Source organism: Heterocephalus glaber, unplaced genomic scaffold (assembly GCF_053883595.1).
Source record: "Heterocephalus glaber isolate CG9 unplaced genomic scaffold, H.glaber_assembly_v1.0 deba00000594, whole genome shotgun sequence".
NCBI classification, from domain to species: domain Eukaryota; kingdom Metazoa; phylum Chordata; class Mammalia; order Rodentia; family Bathyergidae; genus Heterocephalus; species Heterocephalus glaber.
The window spans coordinates 9,031,631-9,055,939 of record NW_028258151.1 but is presented as its reverse complement, the minus strand read 5'-3'; the positions used below and the strand labels follow the sequence as shown (position 1 = coordinate 9,055,939).

At 36.0% G+C, this 24,309-nt stretch overlaps 1 protein-coding gene across 33 annotated transcripts in view; it reads right to left on the bottom strand.

The window, feature by feature from the left end:
• Window positions 1–24,309, bottom strand: part of Khdrbs2 (KH RNA binding domain containing, signal transduction associated 2) — a 570,923-nt gene that overhangs the window by 341,828 nt on the left and 204,786 nt on the right. For all 33 annotated transcript variants that reach the window (XM_087205165.1, XM_021259405.2, XM_087205160.1 and 30 more), the window contains exon 3: window positions 19,587–19,703. In XM_087205165.1, coding sequence (XP_087061291.1) covers window positions 19,587–19,703 — 117 coding nt within the window. The remainder of the gene's footprint in view (window positions 1–19,586; window positions 19,704–24,309) is intronic.

The window sequence follows — 24,309 nt, the reverse complement described above, 5'->3', positions numbered from 1 at the left end:
GCAAAATTCTACAATGGATTTGGATAGCACATAATATAATGCTTTCCAGAGTCATTCTATTCAGATAACAATATCCCACTGATAGTATAGAAAAAAACCTAGAGTCTAGGTAAGGAAAAGCAGTATTTTCAACTGGACAGAAGGAAAATAGCAAGAAAATCTGCCTTTTGGAGGAGGAGCATGAGAGAAGCAGCTAACTGATATTTGCAAACTGGATGTGGTACCTGCATATAGGAGAATTTTTTTTTCATGTGCTGTATCAGGCACTAGTAAAGTTCTTGCACCATACATAGGATTTTGCCCTGGAAGCAGATTGCTCATTGGGATTAAAAATTTTCTCTTCATAAAGTGTAAGTGTTCAGCCAATTCCAATGGCAATGCTTCATCTTTTAACATCCTCAGATTTGCCAAATGCCCTAGGTCTCTTTGAGTTAACAAATCTATCTGAAACAAAATGGCAAATCTAGAGAATGTTTATCCTCCTATGTTTTCACTTTTTATGTAAATACAAGTTGAGATATTCTATTATCACTAATAGATTCTGGGAAATTGTTTGTACATTATTATCCCCAAAACAATTAAGTTTACAAAACAGGATATTTATATTACATTCTTTATTTTCATTTCTAGTAGTTCACTAGAATTTTTGCTCTTGTTCTTTTTATCTTGATGAAATTCACGATTATCCTCTTTGGGTCCTTATTTCAATCTATTTTCTAACTCACCATAACAACATTCAAAGTCCAACAGAAAGCCCACTTCAAAAACTTCTGGATTCTCATCTCATTGATGGAGTCTTTCTATAGTGTGTGCGCAACTTTTCTTTTATAACTCAAAATTTGATTGATGGCTGAAATTGTTTTATTGAGATTTTTCTGCTTTTGCATTATTTGACTAAAATATGGGGTAGCAAAAAATTTAAAAAGGCTGGTAGCTCCCAGAAAACTAAATGGAATTAGCATGAAGACATCGTCAAAAGTTAAAGTAAAATAAAGACAGTAAACCTTAAAAGCCTGGAGAAATGATAGGTCTGGGTGGAATGAGGGAAAGAAAAAATGCAACATATTAGACATGACCATTTTAAATTTCATCATGAATGTAAAAGGTCTAAATATACTAGGAGAATTTATTTGTTTATGAGTCCATACATAAGACAGACCTGTAAAAATGAGTTTATTACAATATATACCAGATTTTCAACTAATATTTTCCCAAGCAACTTCTGTACTGCTCAGAGAAATCTGGCCTGTGTTTCTCTATCCTGTGGGTTCATTACCAAGCAGTGAGGCCTGGTGGGAAGAAACACATGGCAGGTTCCAGCTTGAGCAGGCTTCCCTTAACACTGACTTTCAGCACAGACACTTTCTACAGCATCTTAACTGCTCTTAAAGACAACTGCTTTTCAGCTTTCACCTTTCATACTGAGTTGACACCATCCAATTGTTTTTTGTGTCTTATATAACCGAGAAAATGTGAGTCACAAATACCTTATTTGGAAAGAATGTTTTATTGAAAAATAATTATTTTTGTGACTACTCTTTTGAAAATGTCTAAATGACTACAATTTCAGTGGTATGACTAATATTTCTCTGGTATTCCTAGGGATTAAAGAAATTTACCTCTGATGTAATGTAACAACAACCATTAAATGAAACACATTCATGTTTTCTAAAAACATATTGCAGAATTATGTCAAATAAATTTTCAATCAGTTACTAATTTACAACATGAATGAAATTGGAGTAAAGTTCTAATTGTAAAATTTTTTTAAAATATCTAATTAATCTGTGATTAAAATATCAAATATGCAAGGATTTGACTCTAAAATACATGGCTCAAAAACATAGCAAGAATAGGATTTGTTCACTACACATTCCAGTATTCCACTAAAACTCTGCAGTTCCTGTTTTACCATTTATGCAGGTATTTGTATCTTCAAGGCAGTCTGTGACTCTTTTCTGAAGGTTTCTAATCATAAATCTCAACCAAGATAATTTACCGGACATCATTATCCCAATATAATATGTGTATATGTCACGTTTGTGTACAATGTCATTATTACTTTAGTAAACTGTAACACTTTTCTCCTAAAGTTATAAACTCTGTTTACACTGATTCCCCTCCCTATGTCCATCCATTCATCATCTCCTACTGTTCTCAGGTCTCTGCACATGCCTGAGAATCACCGCAGTGAGGGAGTCCTGACATGACAGTGATACACCAGAAAGAAGCCCACCAGCCAACCCAAAATAAATACTACTTACTAATTCACTGACACCATTCCTACAATGTTCACTTGTAAAAAATATTTTTCAGTAATAGTATTTTGTATTATCAAGCATCAGCAAGACAGCTGAAATTAATTTTAAAAATGTCTTTAAATGTATTTTTAGAAAACCATAAAATATTGCAATTTTCCGCACTGGACCCAATTTAAAACTATAACTTTAAAGTTAAAATGTCTTGCCATAGATACATGTTGAAGGAAAAACATATTATGAAAGCAATTTATCAACATAAAATAATTTATAGACTTATCATTCTTTCTAAATGAGAGATCATTAATCTTTGATGGCGATAGTGCAAACAAAATGACTTTGTTTAGTTATCCAAATTCTGTTTATCATCTTCTTGAATTGTTAATCAAAGAATCTAATTTCTCTAGGCCCTAAAGAATTGTTTCTTTGAGCTTTTATTTTTTCATCATTCTATTTAATTGTAATCATGTAATTTAATTTAATGTAATGCAAATACTGCCTGTATTGTGGCAATACAAAAGTTCTTGAAACAGTAACCTATTAAAGTATATTAAAAGTATTTATCATGATTCTCATGAGGCCCAATAACACAAATAAAAAAAGAAACCTGGGATATGTAATTTATAGAAATAATTCAGAATAATGTCTTTCCATTTGTCTTGATGCAAAATAGCCAGAACAACAGCCATTAAACAAATTTAACAATAAAATGCAAACTTATTTTTATAAAACAAATCATTAAAATTAATCATTTTTAATCAATACCTAAACCTAAATTTCAGAAGCAAATCATTCTAATGGATTTAAGTTTTTCAAAATTTTCCAATGCTGCCCTATCCACATAGCTAATAAACTGTAATTTTTTTGTTTATTTATTTTGGTGTTGCTGGGTATTCAATCCAGGGCCTCTGCACTAAACCACAGCCTCTGTCCTTTTTTATTTTTTATTTTAACACAGGTTCTTGGTAAACTGTGGGGTTCAAATCCGTAACCCCTTTGTCTCTGCCTCCCAGAGTGCTGGGATTATGGTTGTGCACCACCCTTCTGGGTGATATTTAATTTTACTCATGCATATCTGAATTTTACAACAAAGGAGAAAGACTAGAAATATCATTCAGTTCTTTTAAAAACAGTATGCTAATGGTAGTCTACATTTTTTTGTCTTAGAACATCAATTTTCAATTTTGCATGTTTTCAATCACTATTTTTCAAAAGTAATATTTTTATCTATTTACTAGCTTCCTCTTCCTAATTTTTAAGATTGTACGAAAGGAATTTAAAAGACACTGTCTTCCTATCTCTAAGTAGTATCTTATTATTGAGATTATTTTACTTCATGAATAGCTATATTAACTTATTTTCATAGTAAGTGTTCTACATATCTACATTTAAAAAATCTGTATCTTTATTTAATACGTATTTCTTAAGGTTAGAAAATTTAAAAATGTAATGCCATTATCACATATGAGAATTAATGATATTTTACTTTAAATATTTATCGGGATAGTACTGGGTTTTGTCAATTATAATTTTTTCTCTTCGCATAAGAATTAAAATTAGGTGACGTCATGGTGAATGAATTGTATATTTCTTCAGTAGTTTTCAATTTTTATTATGGCCCTCGAGCTCTTTATTTCCTCAGTTTTTTCCTTGGTGAAGATACCAAGATACCCAACCCCGTGATGTAATAGGTCAGCTTTTACCTTTCATATCATTTTTACTTGTTTAACATGTTTCTCCTGTTTTTTTCTAGAAATTTTTAATATCTAAAGTCTTGATAAAAATAAGATTCAACTTTTAGCAAATACTTTTATAGGTGGAACTTTCTGCTTCTATCATGGGGAAAAAGACAAGGGAGATGTTCTGATTCCTGGAGATGCCCTTGCTGATGCTCAGGTTTTCCTGTCTGAACAAAGAGCAACTCCAGCTGGTGTCTCAGATCTCTAGAAGGGTCAAAGGTGGGCTGCACGAGTTTCTGCAAGGAGAATGTGTGGAGGAACTTTATCATTATAAAGCTCATGAGATCATAGGAAATGTAATCTTTATTTTTAGTGTCAATTGTGTTCAGTGTTTAAAATGAACTAAAAGGTAAAATATGAAAGAAAGTGTTTGCCCCTGGTATTCTTGTCTAGCACAGAGCTCCTTTACCTTACACATATCTAAGTGATCAGTGAAGTAAGGGGAAAGGACACCTCTTGCGTTCATACCAAGTCCTTCTCACCCACACCTGACTTACTGATGTCATCTAGAAACTCCTACGGATAAGGCTTAATTGCCAGAGGAGCCTACCTTGGGCTTAGGAGGTTGGAAATCGTACAGCCATCCTCCACCCTCCAAGAAGGGATGGGGCAAGGATCTGCATACTGATTTAATGATCAATGGCCAGAGATAGAATAAATCATGCCTATGTGATGACCCCATTAAAACCCAAAAGGATGAGATGGGAAGAGCTTCTGGTGTTAAACAAGTGCAGGCGTGGGGGGTAGCAGAGTGAAGAAGCCACAAGCCTCTCTCAGTATCTCGGTCGGTGCATGTTCTCCAGCTGCTCCTGAGTTATAGCTCTTTATGGCAAGACTGTAATCTAGCAAGCAAAGTGTCTACCTAGTTCCATGAGCCATGGGAGCAAAATGTGGAAGCTGAGAAGGTCACTGTAAAAATGCACAGTCAGAGAGAAATGAAAGGCAGCGTGTGGACACGACACATGCCCTGGTGCCCTGGTGAGGGGCACTCTGCAGTGCTGAGCAGTGCCAAGTGGGATCTGCTGACTCTGACATGCCATCAGAGCTGTCTGAACTACAGGCCAACTGACTTCGGGGGACAACTGGGGTGGGGAAGCAACCACACAATCTGGAGTCAGAAGAATTAAGAATAGGAGGGAAGAAAAACTAGTATTTTCTTTCAAAATGCAACGTATATACTTTTTAAAGAATTGTACAAAACAATACTTCAAAGAGTATTGAACTTTGGCAGGGTAAACTTAGGCTAAGACTCAAGGCTATATTTAATGGTTTTGTCCAGTGTATTTCAATGAAACTATCTGAAAACTCAATACCTCCAAATGTCATTGGTCCACGTGTGACATATTCACCCCTTTGGTGATTGTCTGGTTAACCTATAAATGAATACTTGTCTCATATAGGTTCCTTCTGCTTACATAGAGGAAATCTAATGTTCTGGCTAGGATACTGATAGTCAGGCAATGGATAATCCATATTTACTCCAAGGCACTAGTTTCCATATACACTTACATATTCCATGCATCTTTAGTTACACATTTTCATTATATTTGCTTTTCATAGAAGAGTATGTTTGTGCAGATGGAAAAACATATATGCAATATCATAAACTAGAAACACACATTGGCAACTTGTTTTCTAAGGACACTGGCAAAACCCTTCTAAAATCAACTTTCAACTAGTCACTTTGGCAGAACATGAACATTTAATTGTCAACACCTCTAATAATTCACCTGCCCTCTGGCCTGAGTGTATCAACAGTATGTCTTCAGATAACTAATTGTCAACATCTGTAATAATTCACATGCCCTCTGGCCTTAGTGTATAAACAGTATGTCTTCAGATAGCTAAGATTGACAAGTCATAATCTAAGTTTTGATATTTTCCCTTCTGTTTTAAAGTTACTTTCCCCAACATTAAACTAGAATTTAGTTCAGTTATTTAGGCAAGGAGAAACAATGGCATGATTTTCATGTGCAAGTTAATCAAGAAAATCATATTAAAATAAATCAGTGAGTTAGACAAGCTTATCCTGTAATTCACTTAAGTAAGGGTTAGGGTTCTTTTTATTTCAGAGACTTTGTAATTATACAAACAATTTTAATAGCATCTAATATGATAATATTAAAATACAAAAATTCATGACCAAATTTTTTGAAACCAGGGTAGTGAAATATTAGGACTGTAGCAACAATAAACTTATCCACCAACATTAACAAGACAAGCTGACATGCACTGCTCGACATTGAGGAGAGGGAAGTTTACGTTTTTGTTGGGTTTTTTTGTACCAGGGATCGAACTCAGGACCTTGCGCTTGCGAGGCAGGCACCGGAACCACTGAGCTAAATCCCCAGCCCGGGAAGTTTACTTTTAATGTGGACAATATAGAGTCTTAAAAAAAACTTTCAAACAACTTTTAAGGAATGCCCCATTTACTTAACACCCTTCTCGTGAAACTGTTTCACAGAAAGTTTCAAATACTCTAACTGAATAAAGTAAACCTGCCATCTAATATAATATCCAAGTCGTTTCTGAATAGGTAATATTATCAGAAAAGATAGCTAGGTTGAAGCATTAATTTTTAATTGCCATGCAATAGGTCACGGAAGACAAATATTCTCTAGATTAATTAGCTAAGCATGTCTAGCCCCCATTCTTTAAAGTAGCTGAGTGGCTCATCTGCAGTCAGCACAAGAACACAGCACAAAGGAGAAAAAGATCAGGAATCTAAGCTGCAAGGATAAACCAGAAGCAAGTGTGGCATATTAACATCCTTTGTGGATTTTCATAATAAATCCATCTCCAGGAATTCCACAAGTAAGGCAATTATATGAGATACAAATCTCCTGGATTACAATGACACAGAGAAAATTCTATTAATATTAGATATAGATACTGCATTTTTACGTATTTTAGGTGTGTGTGCATATGTAGATATAAGCACTTTCACTAAGAAATAAAATGTTCAATCAGGCAAAAAAAGAAATTATTGTCTGACATAAGCCTTCTACCTTCTACTAGAGAAAACAGCTCCTTCGAGTCCCAACCAAAAGACATACTTGATGAACTTAATGACCAGAGTTTAATTTTTTTTTTTTTTTTTGTGGTACTGGGGTCCAACTCAGGACCTTGCACTTGCCGGGCAGGTGCAACACCACTGAGCTAAACTCCTGGCCCCAGAGTTTAATTTTGAAGTACAGGAGAAAAGAGAAAGTAGAACTATTTTGTTTTATGGAACAGCCACAAGAGATTCACCACAAAACTGTCAGAGCTGAGAAATGGAAATCTGCTTTAACATCAGATGAGAGGGAAGAGCTGAAGCCTTCTAATACCATCACTATGGAGTGCCAGTAATAAGAACAGGGATCTTGCACCATCTGCTTGGAGTCTGATGCAATTCTTTGGTGATTGCTCCCTTAGAACAGTATCATTTCCTAAGGTATCCATCCTAGAGTGTGCAGTTCTGCAGAGAAGGGTAAATTTTCCTCTTGGTTGTAGCATTTGAAATGCCACTGCTAATTACATGGAACTATTAGACACTTCATGAATCAATTTGGTAAAACTATTTAAATTGATACAGATGGCTTCATTTATCTAACAAATCTCATCTCTCTGATGGGGAATCACAGTCACCAGTTTACTTCTGAATTCTAACACACTCATTTAGGGCACTGCTGTAAAAATATTCTCCCAAACATTAATTTAAAATGAATATTTGTGGAATGAAAATGAATAATAAGTGTTTCCTAGAAGTAACAGATGTCACTCAAGTCGAGTGAACTTTACCAAAAGTAGAGAAGATATACAAGCAAAATATTAAGAGCCCTTTCTAAGTTTCCACAGAATTTATCACCCAGTGATAAATACAGTAATGGAAAAGATGATGGAGATATCCTTGTGCTTTACTTTTGATGAATCCATCCTAAATTCTGTACTGGGAATCAAATATTCACACAAAGACACACATAAATCTTCAGCAGCTTGATTCATAATAGTCTCAACTGTAAACAACCTGAATTACCATCAGGAGCAGAATGCACGAATAAACTGTGAAGTCCTACAAGACATGCCTGGTGCTGCACAACAACGGCACGATCCTTGCAAGCACTGTTGCCTGAAAGAATGCAGAATCAAGTCTGCTGGAGATGTTGTATGAGTCCTCGATGAAATTCCAGGACAAGTGTAAACAGCAGTTACAGAAAGCAGGGAAGACCTCCCCAAGGACTCGCTGTGGGAAAAGCCCTGAGGAGATTGCGGAGATGAACAAACACTCTTTATCCCGATGGTGGCGATGCAAACATCATAGTATCCATCTGAAACCATAAAGGTGGTAGATCCCAGTGGCATGCTCCTAGTGATGCTACTACAGCCAGTGGTCAAAGGCACAACAAGTGGCACTTTTGGGTTAGAGTCCAAACAACTTGTAGTAATGTGAAAAGAAATGCTTCATGAGATACGTAGTTAAATATACTTTGGTCAGTTTCCTAACCTATAAAACTCTACCATGATAAAGTAGTGAGAAAAGTCTCTCCTAAAGGAAACCCTAGGCTCCAGAGACACGAAGCTCTTCCACGGGAGGCTATGCTGCGCAGAGCCCTGGAGTGTGGAGGAGGGGGTCATTGTTATCCAGCTTCTCTCAGGGACACTGATGGGTGCAGGCTGCCAGCCAGGCATCAGAGGGCAGGGTCAGCTCCCTGTCTACCCAGGTGCACAGCGGGTGTGTTGGACAGGAGATGGGATGCTGTGGCCTCTCACACATCAGACACATCAAAACTTTCCCGAGCAGGACTGAAGACCACGGTCAGCTCAGTCTCCTATATTTTATAGGCAATTTTGTGGCATTTAAAGTAACTTGGACTCATTTTCAACTTACTCATCTTGGCTTACAATAATTTAAGCAACATCAAGAGAAAATAGCAAAGGTTATTTCTTCCCAAGTTATGTTTCCTTGATGCTAACCTACGAGGTAAAGCAATTTTATAAAAATAGTCTTCATGTTTGTCTTAATACCCTAAAATTAAGTACTCCCTAATATGCCCATCTATCTCAGGTGGACTAGCGTCTCTTCAGCAACAATATATTCTGGCTATATGAGTAGATTAATTAAACATATCTTAGCTGGATGCTATACTGCATTCCTGTAATCCTACCACTTTGGGATGCTGAGTGAGGCAGGAACATCACGAGTTTAAGCCCAGAAATTTAACAACTTAGTGAGACCTTGTCTCAAAATATAAAAAGGGCTGGAGATGTTACTCATTATGAAGGTCCTGGGTTCAATCCCTAGGACAAAATAAGTAAATAAATAAACAAATCTGTGCTCTCTGCTGACTTTAATATTGTATAAACCATGTAGTATAAGTATAGATGAATTAAAACAAACAAAAGCACAGTCATTCTCACATTCTAAAATAAGTAATGGTTATCCAATTTTAATTCTTATGCCTCAGTTTATTATGTTAAAACTATAGTTGTCAGTACAACATATTGTACATTATTCATATTTTGAAATCTTCCTTAAAATAAATAATAACAGTTATAATAAAAATTTCCCCACATTTTCTTTTAGGTCATTATTAACAAATAAAATATAAATAAAAATTTTTGCATAAAACTTTTTAAACTAACATTTGCAGATTATCGATCCTGAAACCATGAACTCAGTCAGCACAGTGGGATATGTCTGCTCAGTTTAGAGTTGCCATTGTATACTGAATCATTTAGGGGCCTTCTTTAGTAGAAGTGTTTTGTTGACTTAGAAGAGTTTGATTTAAATAAATATGATATTGGCAGTGCCACTGAGGAACTAAATATCCCTCATGCATCTGAGAAAATAAAAATGAGAGCTATGAGTGTTTGAAACTCTGAACAAATTTCTACTTTTCATTATTTAATTTAAAAATGTTTAAGGTAGATGAGAAGGAGAAAATGGAGAGTAGGAAAAACATTCCATAAAATTCTAACTATAGGGCTGGGCTGGGGATGTAGCTCAGTGGCACCATGCAAGCCTTACAAGCCCAAGGTCCTGAGTTCAAACCCCAGTAAAAAAAAAAAGTATCTAACAACACAAATACAATATTACAAGACATCCAAAATATGCAAAAGTGCAAGAAAACAGTAAGTTTAAAATCAGGAAGTGGGAAGCAGCGACTAGAGGGCATTATGAAGTTCAAACTTTGAGAATAAAGCTACAGGAGATATTCCAAATTCTTTCAATCAAGATCCTCATTTTTTTCTTCTGCTTCTTTCTTTTCCTCCTCTTCTTTCTCTTGTTTTTCTTTTGTTCTGTTTTGTTTTAATCCCTCAGTGAAGCTAGATTTGCAGATATTAGAAATTCTATACATATAGCACCGTGATTTCTTACCTAGAGAAAAGCACAGTAAAGAATACAGGCAGAGCAGTTTATAGTCCACTGGGAAGTCTGACCTCAGAAAGCAAACAAATTTAACGTTGATATTTTCAAAATTTAAAACAAAATGTTAAGTTTGAACAAAAGATGGAGTAAACTTTGCAGAAACATATTAAAAGTAAGGATATTCATAAGGAACCTTAGTGATTTTTGATTTTAGATATTAGATATTTAGATATTAAGAAAAAACACATAAATGATGTTTTGGAATGCATGCTCCTGAGGCTCTGGGGAGCTCAGGACTCCGTTCACACCAGAGCCCTGTGTACCTCTGCAGAGGCACAAAACTCAGCCCCGCGCAAGAAACAAGTGTTACAGTCAGCTGTATATGAAATAAATATCTTTCATTTGTATCCTGGGCACATCATCTTCCACACACTCTCTGACCTCACTCTTGGTGTTGGTACACACAGAAAACAATTGACAGTGAACTCAGTCATAGTGTTCTTCATTACATCGGGAGACTGGCTTTTTGGTCTTTCTCTGGGCTCCTTAACTATAGCTGGGAAACACTTCTTTCTAATTTTCAACAAGGGTTATGAAGAACCCAAACAAACTTTCAGGCATGCATGACAACTCTACTCAGCTAAGGAATGGCTCAGGTATTTATGGCTGATTAAATTACAAATGCACAAATTTCAAATGACTCATAAAGTTAGAAAACTAATAAGGAGATAACAGAATACTAAGTAAAATAAACATCACTGCAGCTAATGAAATTCAGAATTAAATTAGGCTGATGGTGCACTTGAGTTAAGTACAGAAGTTTTCTTCTGAGCATCTCCATCCAGGGTTGTCATAATTTTAACTCTTCTCCAACATTCCCCATGCTGTGCTGAGCCTGGGTCCAAGTTTCACGTCTAAGACTATGGTTTATATCGGGGTCAATTTTAAACTTTTTGAAACAAACACTTAAAAACATCTTTCTGAAAAAGTGTAACAACAACAGCAACAACATTTTCATAGAAGACTTTTCTAGGAGATTTGTAGGTGGGCAGGGGTGGGATGGAGTAGGTGTCTGGATAACAAGTACCAGAACACAGGTAGAAGGGTAAGTGTCCTACAGTACAACAGGGGGATGCTGTTCACAATCACCCACTGCATAGTGTATGAATAATCACAAACAAGCAGCTTTAAGCTTCTAAACACAAAACAGTCATAAGGAGACAGAAACGTTAATTACCCCGATTTGATGAGAAATATTGCATATATACATTGAACTATTGCATTATAATTCACAGATATTATTAGTTAATAAAATTATTATTATTACTTAATAATTATTTATTTAGTTATATTTATTAGTTAATAAAACTTTTGAATTTTTTCTGGAGGTAGGAATATTAACTATAGTAAGTTGATCATTACATTTGTATATATGTATTGAATTACCACACTCTACCTCATAAATATCTGAAATTAAAATAATAATTAATGGGAGCAGGAATTTAGCTCAGTGGTTCCGCTGCCTGCCTCACAAGTGCAAGGACCTGAGTTCGAGCCCCGGTACCAAAAAAAAAAAAAAAAATAATAATTAATGAAAAAACATCTAAAATAAATGTTCTTATTTAACTTTTTAGATAACTATTCCTACTAGGTTCAAAATTAAAATTTCTCATATAATTTAAGCAATATTTTATCTTATAATGAGAAAAATAAAGTTATTTAAGTAATTTTTCTTTCTAATAGCCAATTCTTCTATTAAAGCAATGACATATTTCTGTGAATCTATTACTTTGGTTTCTGGGCTTGTGAGCAAAGCAAGGGTAGTGTCCGATATCACAAAATGATGGAAATTATATTCCAAGACAAAGTCTGCAATATAGAATTTGAGAAATTATATATGCTTTAGATGTGTTCACCGTACAACTAGTGGAATTTTATGTTAATTTCTAACTAAAACTTGCTTTTGAAAATACAGATATATCATATGTGAGAGAGGAGAGAGACTGCTAAATATGTAGATACTAGGTATTAAAATATGAAGTACACTAATAATAAATGTGATACATGAATTGCCTTAGGTTTCTACTTGGACAATCTTCTCTAATTTAGGAAACTAGTAAAAAGAAACTTTAATGAGCACACATATTGCAAGTAATCCTGATGGCAATGTACATCATGTAAATTAATTTCCAAATCTAAATTTCATCTTTTATGAAAATATAAGAAAGGACTGAGGAGGTAACAACCTCAGTAAATGCTCTTAGCACAAAATTCTGTGTGAATATTTCCAAGCCAAGACATATCTTCAATAAACTGTCTTGGTCAAAAGGAGGATCTAAGAAAAAACAGTGCTCCATCTTGGACTGGGGCAGTACCTTCTGCTGCTACAATTTATTTCCCCTCCCAGGGGCCATCTAGTATCCCTGATAAAATCCTGCAGCACTGGCCTTGTCAAGTTGTGATAAACTTCAGCAGCCTTACAGAGCACTGGACTACCTGATCAGTTAACCCTGAGTGTCCTGTGTCACACCAGCCATTCAAGAGAAGAACAGCCAGCTTTACGACTGGCCTAGCATTTCCTCCCAGAACCTCCTGCACTGGTGTCTCTCATTCAATGCCTCTCAGAGAAATGTCTGAATCGCCTCTCTGGGAGGACTTACCCTTACTGGCAAGATGCAGATACAACTCTGCCATGTGCTTCAGTCATTGGTAGGATAATCAATTTCAAAGTAAGTTGCAATTGGAAAAATGAAACAAGTTACCACACACACACACACACACACACACACACACACACTTATGGATCTGTAGCGACTGTCATTAGAAAGGAGCAGAAATGACAAAGACCACAAATGTCACATTTGGGAAAATGTTACCAATGTTGGGACTCCATTAATATATACAAAGTGGCAGGAATGTGCTCCAGTTATTTACTGGTGCATAACTAAGCATGCCACTTACTGGCCTAAAATAACAAGTGATGATGTGAATGGATTCTGGGGATCGGGGACTTAGGCAGAATACAATGGGTATGTTGCCCCTGCTCCATGACATCTGGAAACACAGATAGGCCTCGAGTAGCCAGAGTTAGCACAAATGGCAAAGGCTGGGCCCATCCAGAGAGATCATCACTGGCACACGCACAGCCAAACTTCGAGCACTGGCTGTCCTACCCACACAACCTCTGTGCAACTCTGGCTTTCCCACAGGTGGAAGAATCCTTTCAAGTCACTTTGAGCAACAAGAGATAGAGATTACACAATTGAGGAAGAAAGTGCAATGCTCTTCTAATGTAATCTCAGAAATAACAACTGCTTCTATGGGTTACAAGCAAGCCACTGGAACTTTTCAGATTCAAAGGGAAGAGAATTGAACTTTACTCCTCTTTCCCTAGAAGAAATGTCAAAGAATTTGCAGGCACCTTCCAAATTGGCGTCAAAAGGGAAATTCAAAATATCTAGATTGGTTATATTGCATCTAAACTTTTGTTATACTATGTTGAGATGGACAGTAAAGTTCATGACAGAATAAGCCTGCCTCAGTAGTAGAAAAGAATTGCTTCACTGTAGTTCTAGTCATAAAGTAGTGAATGTCTGCAAATTTGTTTTCATAATTCTATTTAATAGTTTAGTAAATAAAAATGTATTGACATATGATGAAAGAGAATCTAATTTTTGACTTCCTCATTTCAGTGTGTTTGGGAGATAAGGGTGGTGTCCAAATAGCAAATGACAAGAGCGAATGGAGGAAAAGCTACTATATTAGTAGATTTTTAAAATTCTTTTTTGCATGTAAACCAGGTTTATAGATGTGACATTAAGTCCCTGAAAGTTTTCAAGCACCAAGTCTTAATTATAAAAATTAAAATAAATTTGTATAGCTTTTGAATAAAATCATTCTAGAAAAAAATGAATGATTTAAAAGAATAGGGCCTGCCTGGGATTTAGCTCAGTGGTGCCACTGCCTGCCTCACAAGCACTAGGACCCAAGTTTGATCACCAGTACCCCCCAAAAAAGAAGAATATATCTGACTAACATTACATAAAGTCCTGCTGTCTCATACTCTGTCATTGGAGCTTATGAAAAAAAGGAAGTGACAGACAGATTTATGACTTTTCTCTTTTCATTCTGAAGTCATAGCAACATCAGCAAATGACAGATTATGTTTACATACAAGGATGCAGATACTAATGTGAAAAAGTCTATCTCACAAATACAATGACATCCTTTATTCTTCAACTCAAACTTAATTTCTATACTTATTTGATCACTTACACTCCAAGTATATCATAGTTTGAAAAAAATCAATCGGCTCGACATCAAAATCCATATTTTATCATGTCCCCACAAAATATGTACTAGTAACAATGTTCCTTATGACATGTTTTTCTTACTGCTCAGACGGAAACTTTTAGATTGCTATTTTAACTCTTTAGAATTCAGATCAGGGAAAGAGAAGAATGTGGAAAATGAAACAAAAATGAAATTTCCCCTATCGGCAATTTAGGATACTTTCTTTGTCCCTCACAAATACAAATGATATTTAAGGAAATTATTATGCTTCTTCTGCTATCTCTGCAGAAGCCAAGATGAGCTAGGAATTCTTTTCTCCTCAAGGGAAGTTGGGAAAGAATCAGCGTTGATCTACTGTGAACTTTATTAGGGGCATAGTTAAAACTAAAGTCAGTGTCCAGGCTCTTGATTTTGTGGCCTGACAGCTCTCTTTGGTGTTGTGGATATTAAAGAACTGACACAGAAGTCTGTGCAGCCAATCACAGCCTGACTGACAGGTGTGAACATAGCTTCCCCCTTCAGGATTTGAGAGACTCTGAGCTGTTTGATATGAACAGAGCCTAGAAGCTGGGAGAGAGGAGGAGGAACAGTTCTGGGCTCACACCCACATGCCCACCAGGCAGCCAGCCGCGTCTCTTGGAAGAGTTTTAGTTCATTTTATTGTTGATGAAAATCAATCTCGCCATAAAATCAGAAAGGATTTACTAAAGTAGCCATCACCAAATACAGAAGGTGTATTAAAAGAGAGAAACCACATGTGATATTAGCACATCAAAGACAAAACACTTGCCTTGAGAATTATCATACATTTTCGAATAAAACATCGGCAGACATCCCTTTCCTTTTTACATGCCTCTTCACTGGCATGTGTTTAGACCACATTCCATAATTTCAACCGAGCTCATCAATAGGTATGCCACTGCAAATTTCACTACAATGTAATTCATTTGCAATGGTCATTTATAATTCCCATTTAGGGACAACCAAGTAAGTATGCAAGAAATTTACTTTCATGTGTTCCCGTTTCCTTACTCTTGTCTGGGTTGTGTTCAGTCAACTAAATTTTCTCCACTTGTAGCGTCTTTTCATGAGGATAATAGGTTTGGTCCTTACTGTTTCTGAAGATAAGCTTTGTAGAACCACTGCTTCCTCCCTTCTCGCTTACCGATCTTTGCCATCAACACCACTAAAAATAGTAATGCCCCATATGAAGCTACAGTAAGTCACCCTGAAAACTGCTGCTCAGAAGCAACGCGAGGGACAACAGCAGCTGTGTGGCAATTTAGAGCCAGCTGGCTCCATGGTATGTGGAGACTTTCATTTCTGAACTATCAGTTAATTTCCTGAAGTATTTTGAAATACTAAACACATAGCGTATATTTTACTTTCTAGATTTCTCCAGGAACACCATTCATCTTAGAATTCAAATTTTATCTTTTGTTCACGCATTCCTGGAGAGTTTTCAGCAGATCAAGTTCTTATGTTTTGGGATCTGATTGTTATGGGAAAGATCCTGACTGGATGGAAAGATTTTACTACTGCTGCTACTTTGACTAGTACTGAGCTCTATTTTGTTTTGGTTTTTGTTTTCTTTCTTTGCTTACAGAGTTTAGATGTAATTAAATAGAAAATAATATTTCCTCACACCACCAAGAATGAAATAAGATAGATAGAAACTCAGACTTACTGAATCTTTTTACTACATGCCACTGCAACTATTTTCTATACTAAGCAATTAATTTAATAATGATCTGGGAATAAATCTTAAAACATCATGTTTCTATCTAAAAATTAAAAGTCTTATTAGATGCACAAAATCAAAATTAAATGACCTAGACATCTATTTTCCTACTAATTCACATAATCAATACTTCCTTAATTATTTTTAAAGAAATTTTTAAACAGGTCATGATATCTAATTAAACTACAAGCTTTGTGAAAGCTTGGTTCATGTTTAATATTTTTATACAACATAATAGTGAATATATTGAGCACACAACACATATAAAGTAAATATTTGTAATTTAAACATTTTTCTGGACATAAAAATTCTTCATCATGCAATAAAGACCAACTTTAGAACATATTTTAAACTATGGTAACAGCATGGTCGACATAGGAAAACAATCTGCATTAACACTTTCAAACAAATGCAAAGAAGACAAATTAATAACACTTACTAAACAGTTGCTTGATATTGGGAATGCAGAGCCTACTGATCTTGGCTTTTTCTCTATATAAGGAGTGCCTCGTGATGTGTCAGTTTTTTTTCTTTTTTCAAATAAAATGTCAAAAACAGATTTGCTGCTACATGTGGACCTACTTGATGCTTGCTAATACAGACTTTAAATAAATACAGTTAAAGTTTGTACCTGATACTGCAAGGCCTGGGTGAGGAGAGGATTGAGTGGGAACTGCCCAAGTCCAGCTGAGGAGTCTTTGTTGAGATGAATACAAATCTGTGTGCGTGCCTGCGCACGTCGCACGTGTGCATATGTGTGTGCACATGTGCATGTGTGTACAGGTGTGTGAGATGTGCATGCATTTGGACAATGTTCCATTGCCATTCTGAATTGGCACATATGTAAATCTAGAATCTATAACTTAAAGAGAGGCTGGCAGCTGGGCATAGATTTTAGATTCAGAAAGACATAAATGGTATGAGATCATAAAGGGGATACCCTGGGCTTGGAGTCTGGGAAGTGAAAGAAGATCCAGTCAAGGGACCAAGCAAGAGAGCACAGATGACAGTGGAGACTGCACATGGCTTTTCTGAGCTTCACTGTAAAACTGTTGAGAAATCGGGCAATACAGAGGGAGCAGCCACACTGACTGACGCTGTCACACGGTGAGGGGCCACAGCGGCCAGCGTGGATCAGTGTGATTACAGACAGAGGACAGGGCCCTCATCCCTCCACACTCAGAGGGTATTATTGCTCTAATTTATGGTGTTTGGGGGGTTGTTTCCTTCTCCGTATCTAAAGGTATCTAAAGGTCTGCCTGGGCCAGAGATTTAGCTCAGTGGTTCTGGCACCTGCCTTGCAAGCGCAAGGTCCCGAGTTCAATCCCCAGTACCAAAATAAAAAAAGTAAAGGTCTGCCTGATTGCCCCCGAAGTACTGCTTCTACCACCATTAAGTCCTTTCCTATCACTTATTTTCTCTTCATCCATAACAATTATTAATGTCTGGTTATATAAAATTTGTTCACTTATTTTACTGAAATTTAAATTCTAAGATGTGCAGCATATTATCATTTCTCTTCTGTAAACTACAACAGTGAATGACACATAGTATACTAAATACTACTTCAACTGATGCATGAATATATTCCAGTTTCTACACATCTACACTTTCATTACAGAATAAGTTATATTTACTTCTTATAAAGAATAAAATCATGCAAAAACTCCCTGTGCAGGTCATGTGACAGAAAGGCAAAATAGTAGCACAATATTAACTTTACCAATGATTTAACTTTATTTTAATCAATCTTAACTAAGGTAAAAATTTTTATAACCATGCCTGTAATTTCTCTCAGCTGTGTGTTCAATAATCTTGACAGTTAAGACTTAATCTAGATTTGAGAAAATATATTTTAAAATATGATATATTATTATCATTAGTAAACATTGTTTTATTTTATACAGAAATATGAAAACACTCAAAGCAGAGCCAAAAAAGATCAACCACCTAAAAATAAGAAAGAGAATATTAAGTAATGAGTAATGCCAGTAAATTAAGCCTAATGGAAGCTTAACAGAAGCTTGGTAGTAAACTGAATTTGTTTCTGACTGTATTTTCATACTAGTACTTATGCTGGTACTAGCATGCTTTTCATATGGAAAAAGGAATTCCACTTATAACTTTATGATCAGGAAAAATTGTCCAAATACATAGGGATAAAAAATAACCTATTTTAAAAAGATAGTGAGACATATATTATTATGTATCAATTTAATTTAATATTTTTATAAAATAAGGATCTTACAGAACATCTTATTTAAAGTCTAAAAAAGATTTCTTATAATAAAAATAAAATATTTTACATGACATACTTTATATCGGTTTGGAAACATTTCTCACTATAAATTTCTTCGAGATGTCTCAGTAGTAGACTGAAGACAGGATTCTTACTAATTTTCTAAGTATTCCCAGAATCAGAAATAATTATGAGCATTTCATTTTTCTACTGTCATAATATATAAAATTATAAAATTTTAGCCTGCTCAAATGATGCCACCATACACATTCACCATTTCCCAATGATTTTTTAAAGATACTTTATGAATGAATTCCTGCAAATCGCTATTTCCTTCAAACACTGAATTCTAACTCAGAGAAATTCCTATAACTTCATAAAATAGAAAATAATGTAGTTTAGATGTGGAGCAAATCATTCCAAACATCAAACTCAATACATTGCTTGGCTCATCCTTCTTTTGGGAGTCAGGTGCACTGTCTAATATCATCAAAACATTTCCAGAAATAACCAGGATTCTCTTAGATTTGCAGATAAGTATTTGAAATTGCTTCAGATAAGAGGATCAAAATGAAATAGGGCAGGGAGATTAAATGAGAAAATGATACAACAGATGTGATTAGATGATGTGATTGAAGAAATAAATGGGATCCAGCCGGGAAATTAAAAAAAAAAGATGAACACAGACATACAGCAACATTCATGGAGGATGCAAAAACTGAAAAGATTTGATGGCAAATTACACAAAGGAATAAAGAGAATGAGAATACAGAACGTATGTTCTGAAGAGGAGGATGCAATCCTTGAATTTTATGGAGACAGAAGAGGCACCAGAGCAGGAGCAGGGGTCCCAGATGGAGAGAGTCACAGGAAAGAGTGGAAGAGCATTTTGGTGTGCTCGCCAATGGGGCACCAGTGTTCAGGAAACACACACGTGTTACATATCAGATTCTGAGCTCAGTACCTTTGCTTTGTCTCTCATGGATCCTTTGCCCAGGATAGACATTTTAGCACCTGTTTCTTCCTGTAGCCTCTTCAAGGAGTTTCCTCTTGGTCCAAGCAGTTTCCCCACAAAATTGAACTAGGAAACAAAATCAACAGAATGTCTTAGGAAGCAAGAAGCACATGCATGCATGGACAGACACACACACACACACACACACACACACACACACACACACGAGCAGACCCAAAACCTGTTTTAAAAACTGAATAGACAAGCCATGGACAAGGAGAAAATACTTCTAAAACAACTAGAATTGAGTATCTATAATGAATCCCATCAAATCAGTAATAACAAATACACATGCTCCATAATGGCTAAAAGTGAAAGAAGACCGAAACCAAATGTTGACAGAAATGTGGAATTCCTGGAACAGTCACTGTTGCCAGTTTAAAATGATACAACTACTGTGGAAAAATTGAGCAGTTTTTTCATGAATTTAAACATCCGGCTCTACTATGGCCCAGCAATTATACTCCATAGACTGTATCCAAGATATATAAAAACATATGTTCACAAAAAGTTGCATAAGAATATTCATCACATTTTATTCACAATCACTATTTAACCATAAATAGGGTAACATCAATTCTAGAAGAACAAGATGTTTATATGCAAATGGAAAGGAATTACTCAGTGATTGATACCATAACATATATTTTACAAATATTTGAGAGGAGAAAGACGAATGCAAGTGCATATCATGTTAGGATTACCTTATCACAAAACTGTAATGGCAAAAGTCATATACACTGTTAGAATTCATAGGAGTGGTTTCCTGTTGAGAACAGAGGGTGGATGGGACTGGCTCAGTTTGGGATTTAGCTGGAGGTATAGGTCCACTTTGCCCAAACTCATCAAGTACACTTCTAAGATCTGCGCATTTCACTGTAGTAAACAGTGCTCTAACTGAGAAAGGGGAAAAAGAAATAAGGCTGAAAACTCATATAAATGTTTAAAAATAATATCATGAAGAAATGTGCTATAAAGGAATACTAGTGCAGGATTGTACAGAGAAAACTCAAGAGGTGTTTAGAAAATAAATCATTCCAATGTGGACTACTCCAGAGAAAGGAACGGGAAAACATCCGCCAGGCTAATATAACCTTCATACCAAAACTGTGCCAGAAAATGACATTTACAGCCTGAAGTTACTCATGAGTACACAATGAAAAAACCCAAATAACAAAACAGCATAACCAAGCCTATCATACATGCAAAAAAAATACATCACAACTGACGTATGTTATCTTAGATACAGAAAATAGTTCAGGATTTATAATCACTCATTATAATTTTCCCATTAACATATTAATGTGGAGTAAAAGATAAAATTATATTTGAACGAAAATAATTTGATAACATTCCAATATAATCAGGACAAAAAGTCACAGTACCTAAACAGTAAAAATCACTTCCTCAATTGATATAAGATTTCTATTCAAAATTAATGACAGTAGACTTAATGGTACAATTATATCAGAACTACAGTAATGTAAGATGGACATTATTGATATTTTACTCAACACAAAATATATTAACTAATATGACAAGACAAATTTAGAAACATAAGAAAAAATCGTAGTTTATACAATTATATACATAGGGAACTTGAAGTATTTTCAAGAACATTAGTAATATTAGTAAGAAAGCCTCCCAAGGTGTTTTATACAAAATCAATATAAAAATCAATTGTATGTTTTGCATACCAGCAACACATAATTACAAAGTGTTTTTTACAAAGACATATATTTATAAAAGCAGCAAAAATATTCTAGGAATGAATATACATATGTATCTTCAAAATTTTTGGAGAATATAAAAAATACATTAAAGACATTGCATAAATATAGAGAGCATGTTCATAAAATAATGTCACAGTGACATACAGAATTTAACCTATAGCTAATGCAATTCTATTTGCAATCACAATAGGATTGGGATTATTTTAAGAACTCCCAAAATTTGTTTGACAATACTAAAGTCCAAGGACAGTCAAACTTTCAGAAGCAAAAGAATACATTCAGGCTGTTCAAACATTGAGCAAGATGCACTACAAACTGTGTTAATGCCGAGTGTGCGGCAGGCACACTGTCCCCGGGCACAGAATCCGAAGCCTCACAGCAACCCTGAGCATGGTGAACCTGACGCAGGATGGCCCGGGACACGGCTGGGCCCACAGTCACCGGGGACGCGGCAGAGTCGGGGTCTGAAACCGGAGAGAAAACCCTGCCACACCAGGTGAGTCCGGGTCCTCATAAGTGAGAGGGGCAGCAGCGGGGTGAGGCCGGGTGCAGGCCCCAGGGATCCCCTGGCCCCTGGGCCCCTGGAGGACAAACTCTCGGGGTGCTCCTACTAGCAGAAGAGCAGGAAACCCGCTTCCTGTAGAGCTCAGTGGGGAGCATAACCTTGCAGGCCCCTTGACTCTAGCCCCAGGAGAACTATTTCAGACTCCTGATATCTGTAACTGCAGAATCATAAATTTGCTAAATCCACTGAATTTAAGCTTGTAGTAATTACAGCAGCAATAAGAAACTAATATACTGAGGAAAATAATTTCCTAATTCTGTATATAACACAATGGCTATCCACAGTAAGAAAAGTAAAATTCATACATCTTCACAAAAAGCACATTCTTCATTGAAGAAGAACCAGGAATGGGCAAAACATATGAAAAGCTCAACTTTATTATAATTTAAACAAAAATAAAATGAAGGCCACAAAAAGATATCTCACATACATCCTGTTTAAAAAAAAAAAACCCTGAAAGACTTGCATGCATGTTGCATAGAATTTGGAGCCAGGGGTTTGTGGAACAAACACTGTTTGTGAGTACAACCATTTGGGCAACGTCTTGTAAACTTGTGAATGCATTTAACCTATTCTTCTCTATCTGATTCCCTGTATATTCCCTGAAATCTTAGCACATGTATAAGAATGAGTATCAATGCTTGTAAGATCAACAATTGGCAGAAAATAATGATTGATTCGAGAATGGGGTGCTGTGAACTCTAAACCATAACAAATTTTTTTCCATATCTTGGAACTGTTTCCCAGATCCCTTTCCATGTGGACATTTGGGGGGGGGGGTCAGTGTCTGAAAGCTGCATGGGACATGGATGGTGGGGATGAGGAGTCCATTATTTCTAGCCCACCTTGGGGGTCGGACACGGCCAGCTGCCTGCCTGACCTCTACCTGAGCTCCCACTCCATGGACAGGGGAGCCCAAAGGCTTCCACACAGGCTCCCAGCTCTGGGTCCTGGCAAGCTTTCAGCCCCTATCTGGACTCTGCTAGGCAGTCACAGTGAGCTGTGCTCTGATTCTCCGCTGAGGTCGGAGGCTCCTCCCAGCCTGGGCACGGCCACTTTCCTGATGTCCCTGCCCATCTGTCCCAATAGTTACATTGCATGCCCCCTGAGCTCTAGCTTATACCCCTTCTATAAGAATGGCTTCTGTGTGCACAGCTGTGACTGGCACAAAAGACGAAGTATCAACAACCATATCAAATGCCACCCCAGAAATCTACTTTTGAGTGAAAAATCCAATCTCTCCCTATATGCCACTGTTTTCACAAAAATCAAAACCAGCCAAAATTGATTATGAATACACTGGATATCTATTCATTCTCCTGAATAATGGTGAATAAACAAAATTGACTACTTTGTTAACCATTGGAAATGAGGGAACAGAAGTAATCAAAGGGAAACTGAGGGAGTTGCAAAACAACAGCCAATGTTTTAGACTGTAATTTACCTTACGGGTTTAAAGGTCTTCGTTTTACTTTGTTTTACACTATGTAAAAGTTATTTTGAGCCTAGTCACAAGAAAAATGGAACAATTCCAGTTGAGTGAAGTTTGACGGGATTTCTCTTTAGTTCTAGATTACAGAAGCTTTGTTCCCTGTTATTGAAGACAGCAAAACATCAACACAAAAACAGCAAAGCCCTCAAAGTGACGTCTCTACTGGGGATGCTTATTACCACAAAAGTGACAACATGTCACACAATGCTGGATGAGGACAAGCTACTGGAAAATAAACACAAGTCCCCACTATCAGAATTTTCTGATCTTTCCCTTGATTTTTGTGACCCATTTCTCAATATTTCTATTTCAACACAGAAGTCTTATTTCTGCCAATTTGAAACCAAATTTCTCTAAAATTAAAAAAGCAGTATTTCCTTTAATTCTTACACAATTTCTACTTGTTGAAATAAAACAGGCATCCCACAGAATTAAGACACAGATTTAATTCACAAATCTCTCAGGGATTTTAGAGAGGAACAATTTCCTTCATGAATAATATTAACTATATAGCATTACTTAATGGAAGCCAGTCTCTCAATGTGCATTTTTAAATTTATAAATGTATAATATGCCATTAATTGTTAGCAAGTATTTATTTGCTCATCTTTAGTTTCCCGACATGATTTTGCTCCTCCTACAATATCTGAAGATTTTGCCACCAACACTGAGGAATGATGGAGAGTTCTATCCTATCATAAGAAGGACTGGACACCATTGCTGTTAGAGACCTAAGATAATGAAAGTAATTTTGAAGCTGGCTGCACCTTTTTTTGTACCATGCTTAGGTTCTGAAAGTTTATTTTATGATAAACTTTGAATGTATTCAATAGAAAAGTTGTCCCAATAGGACCCTTTTTTCTCTGCTTTCATCCTATACTA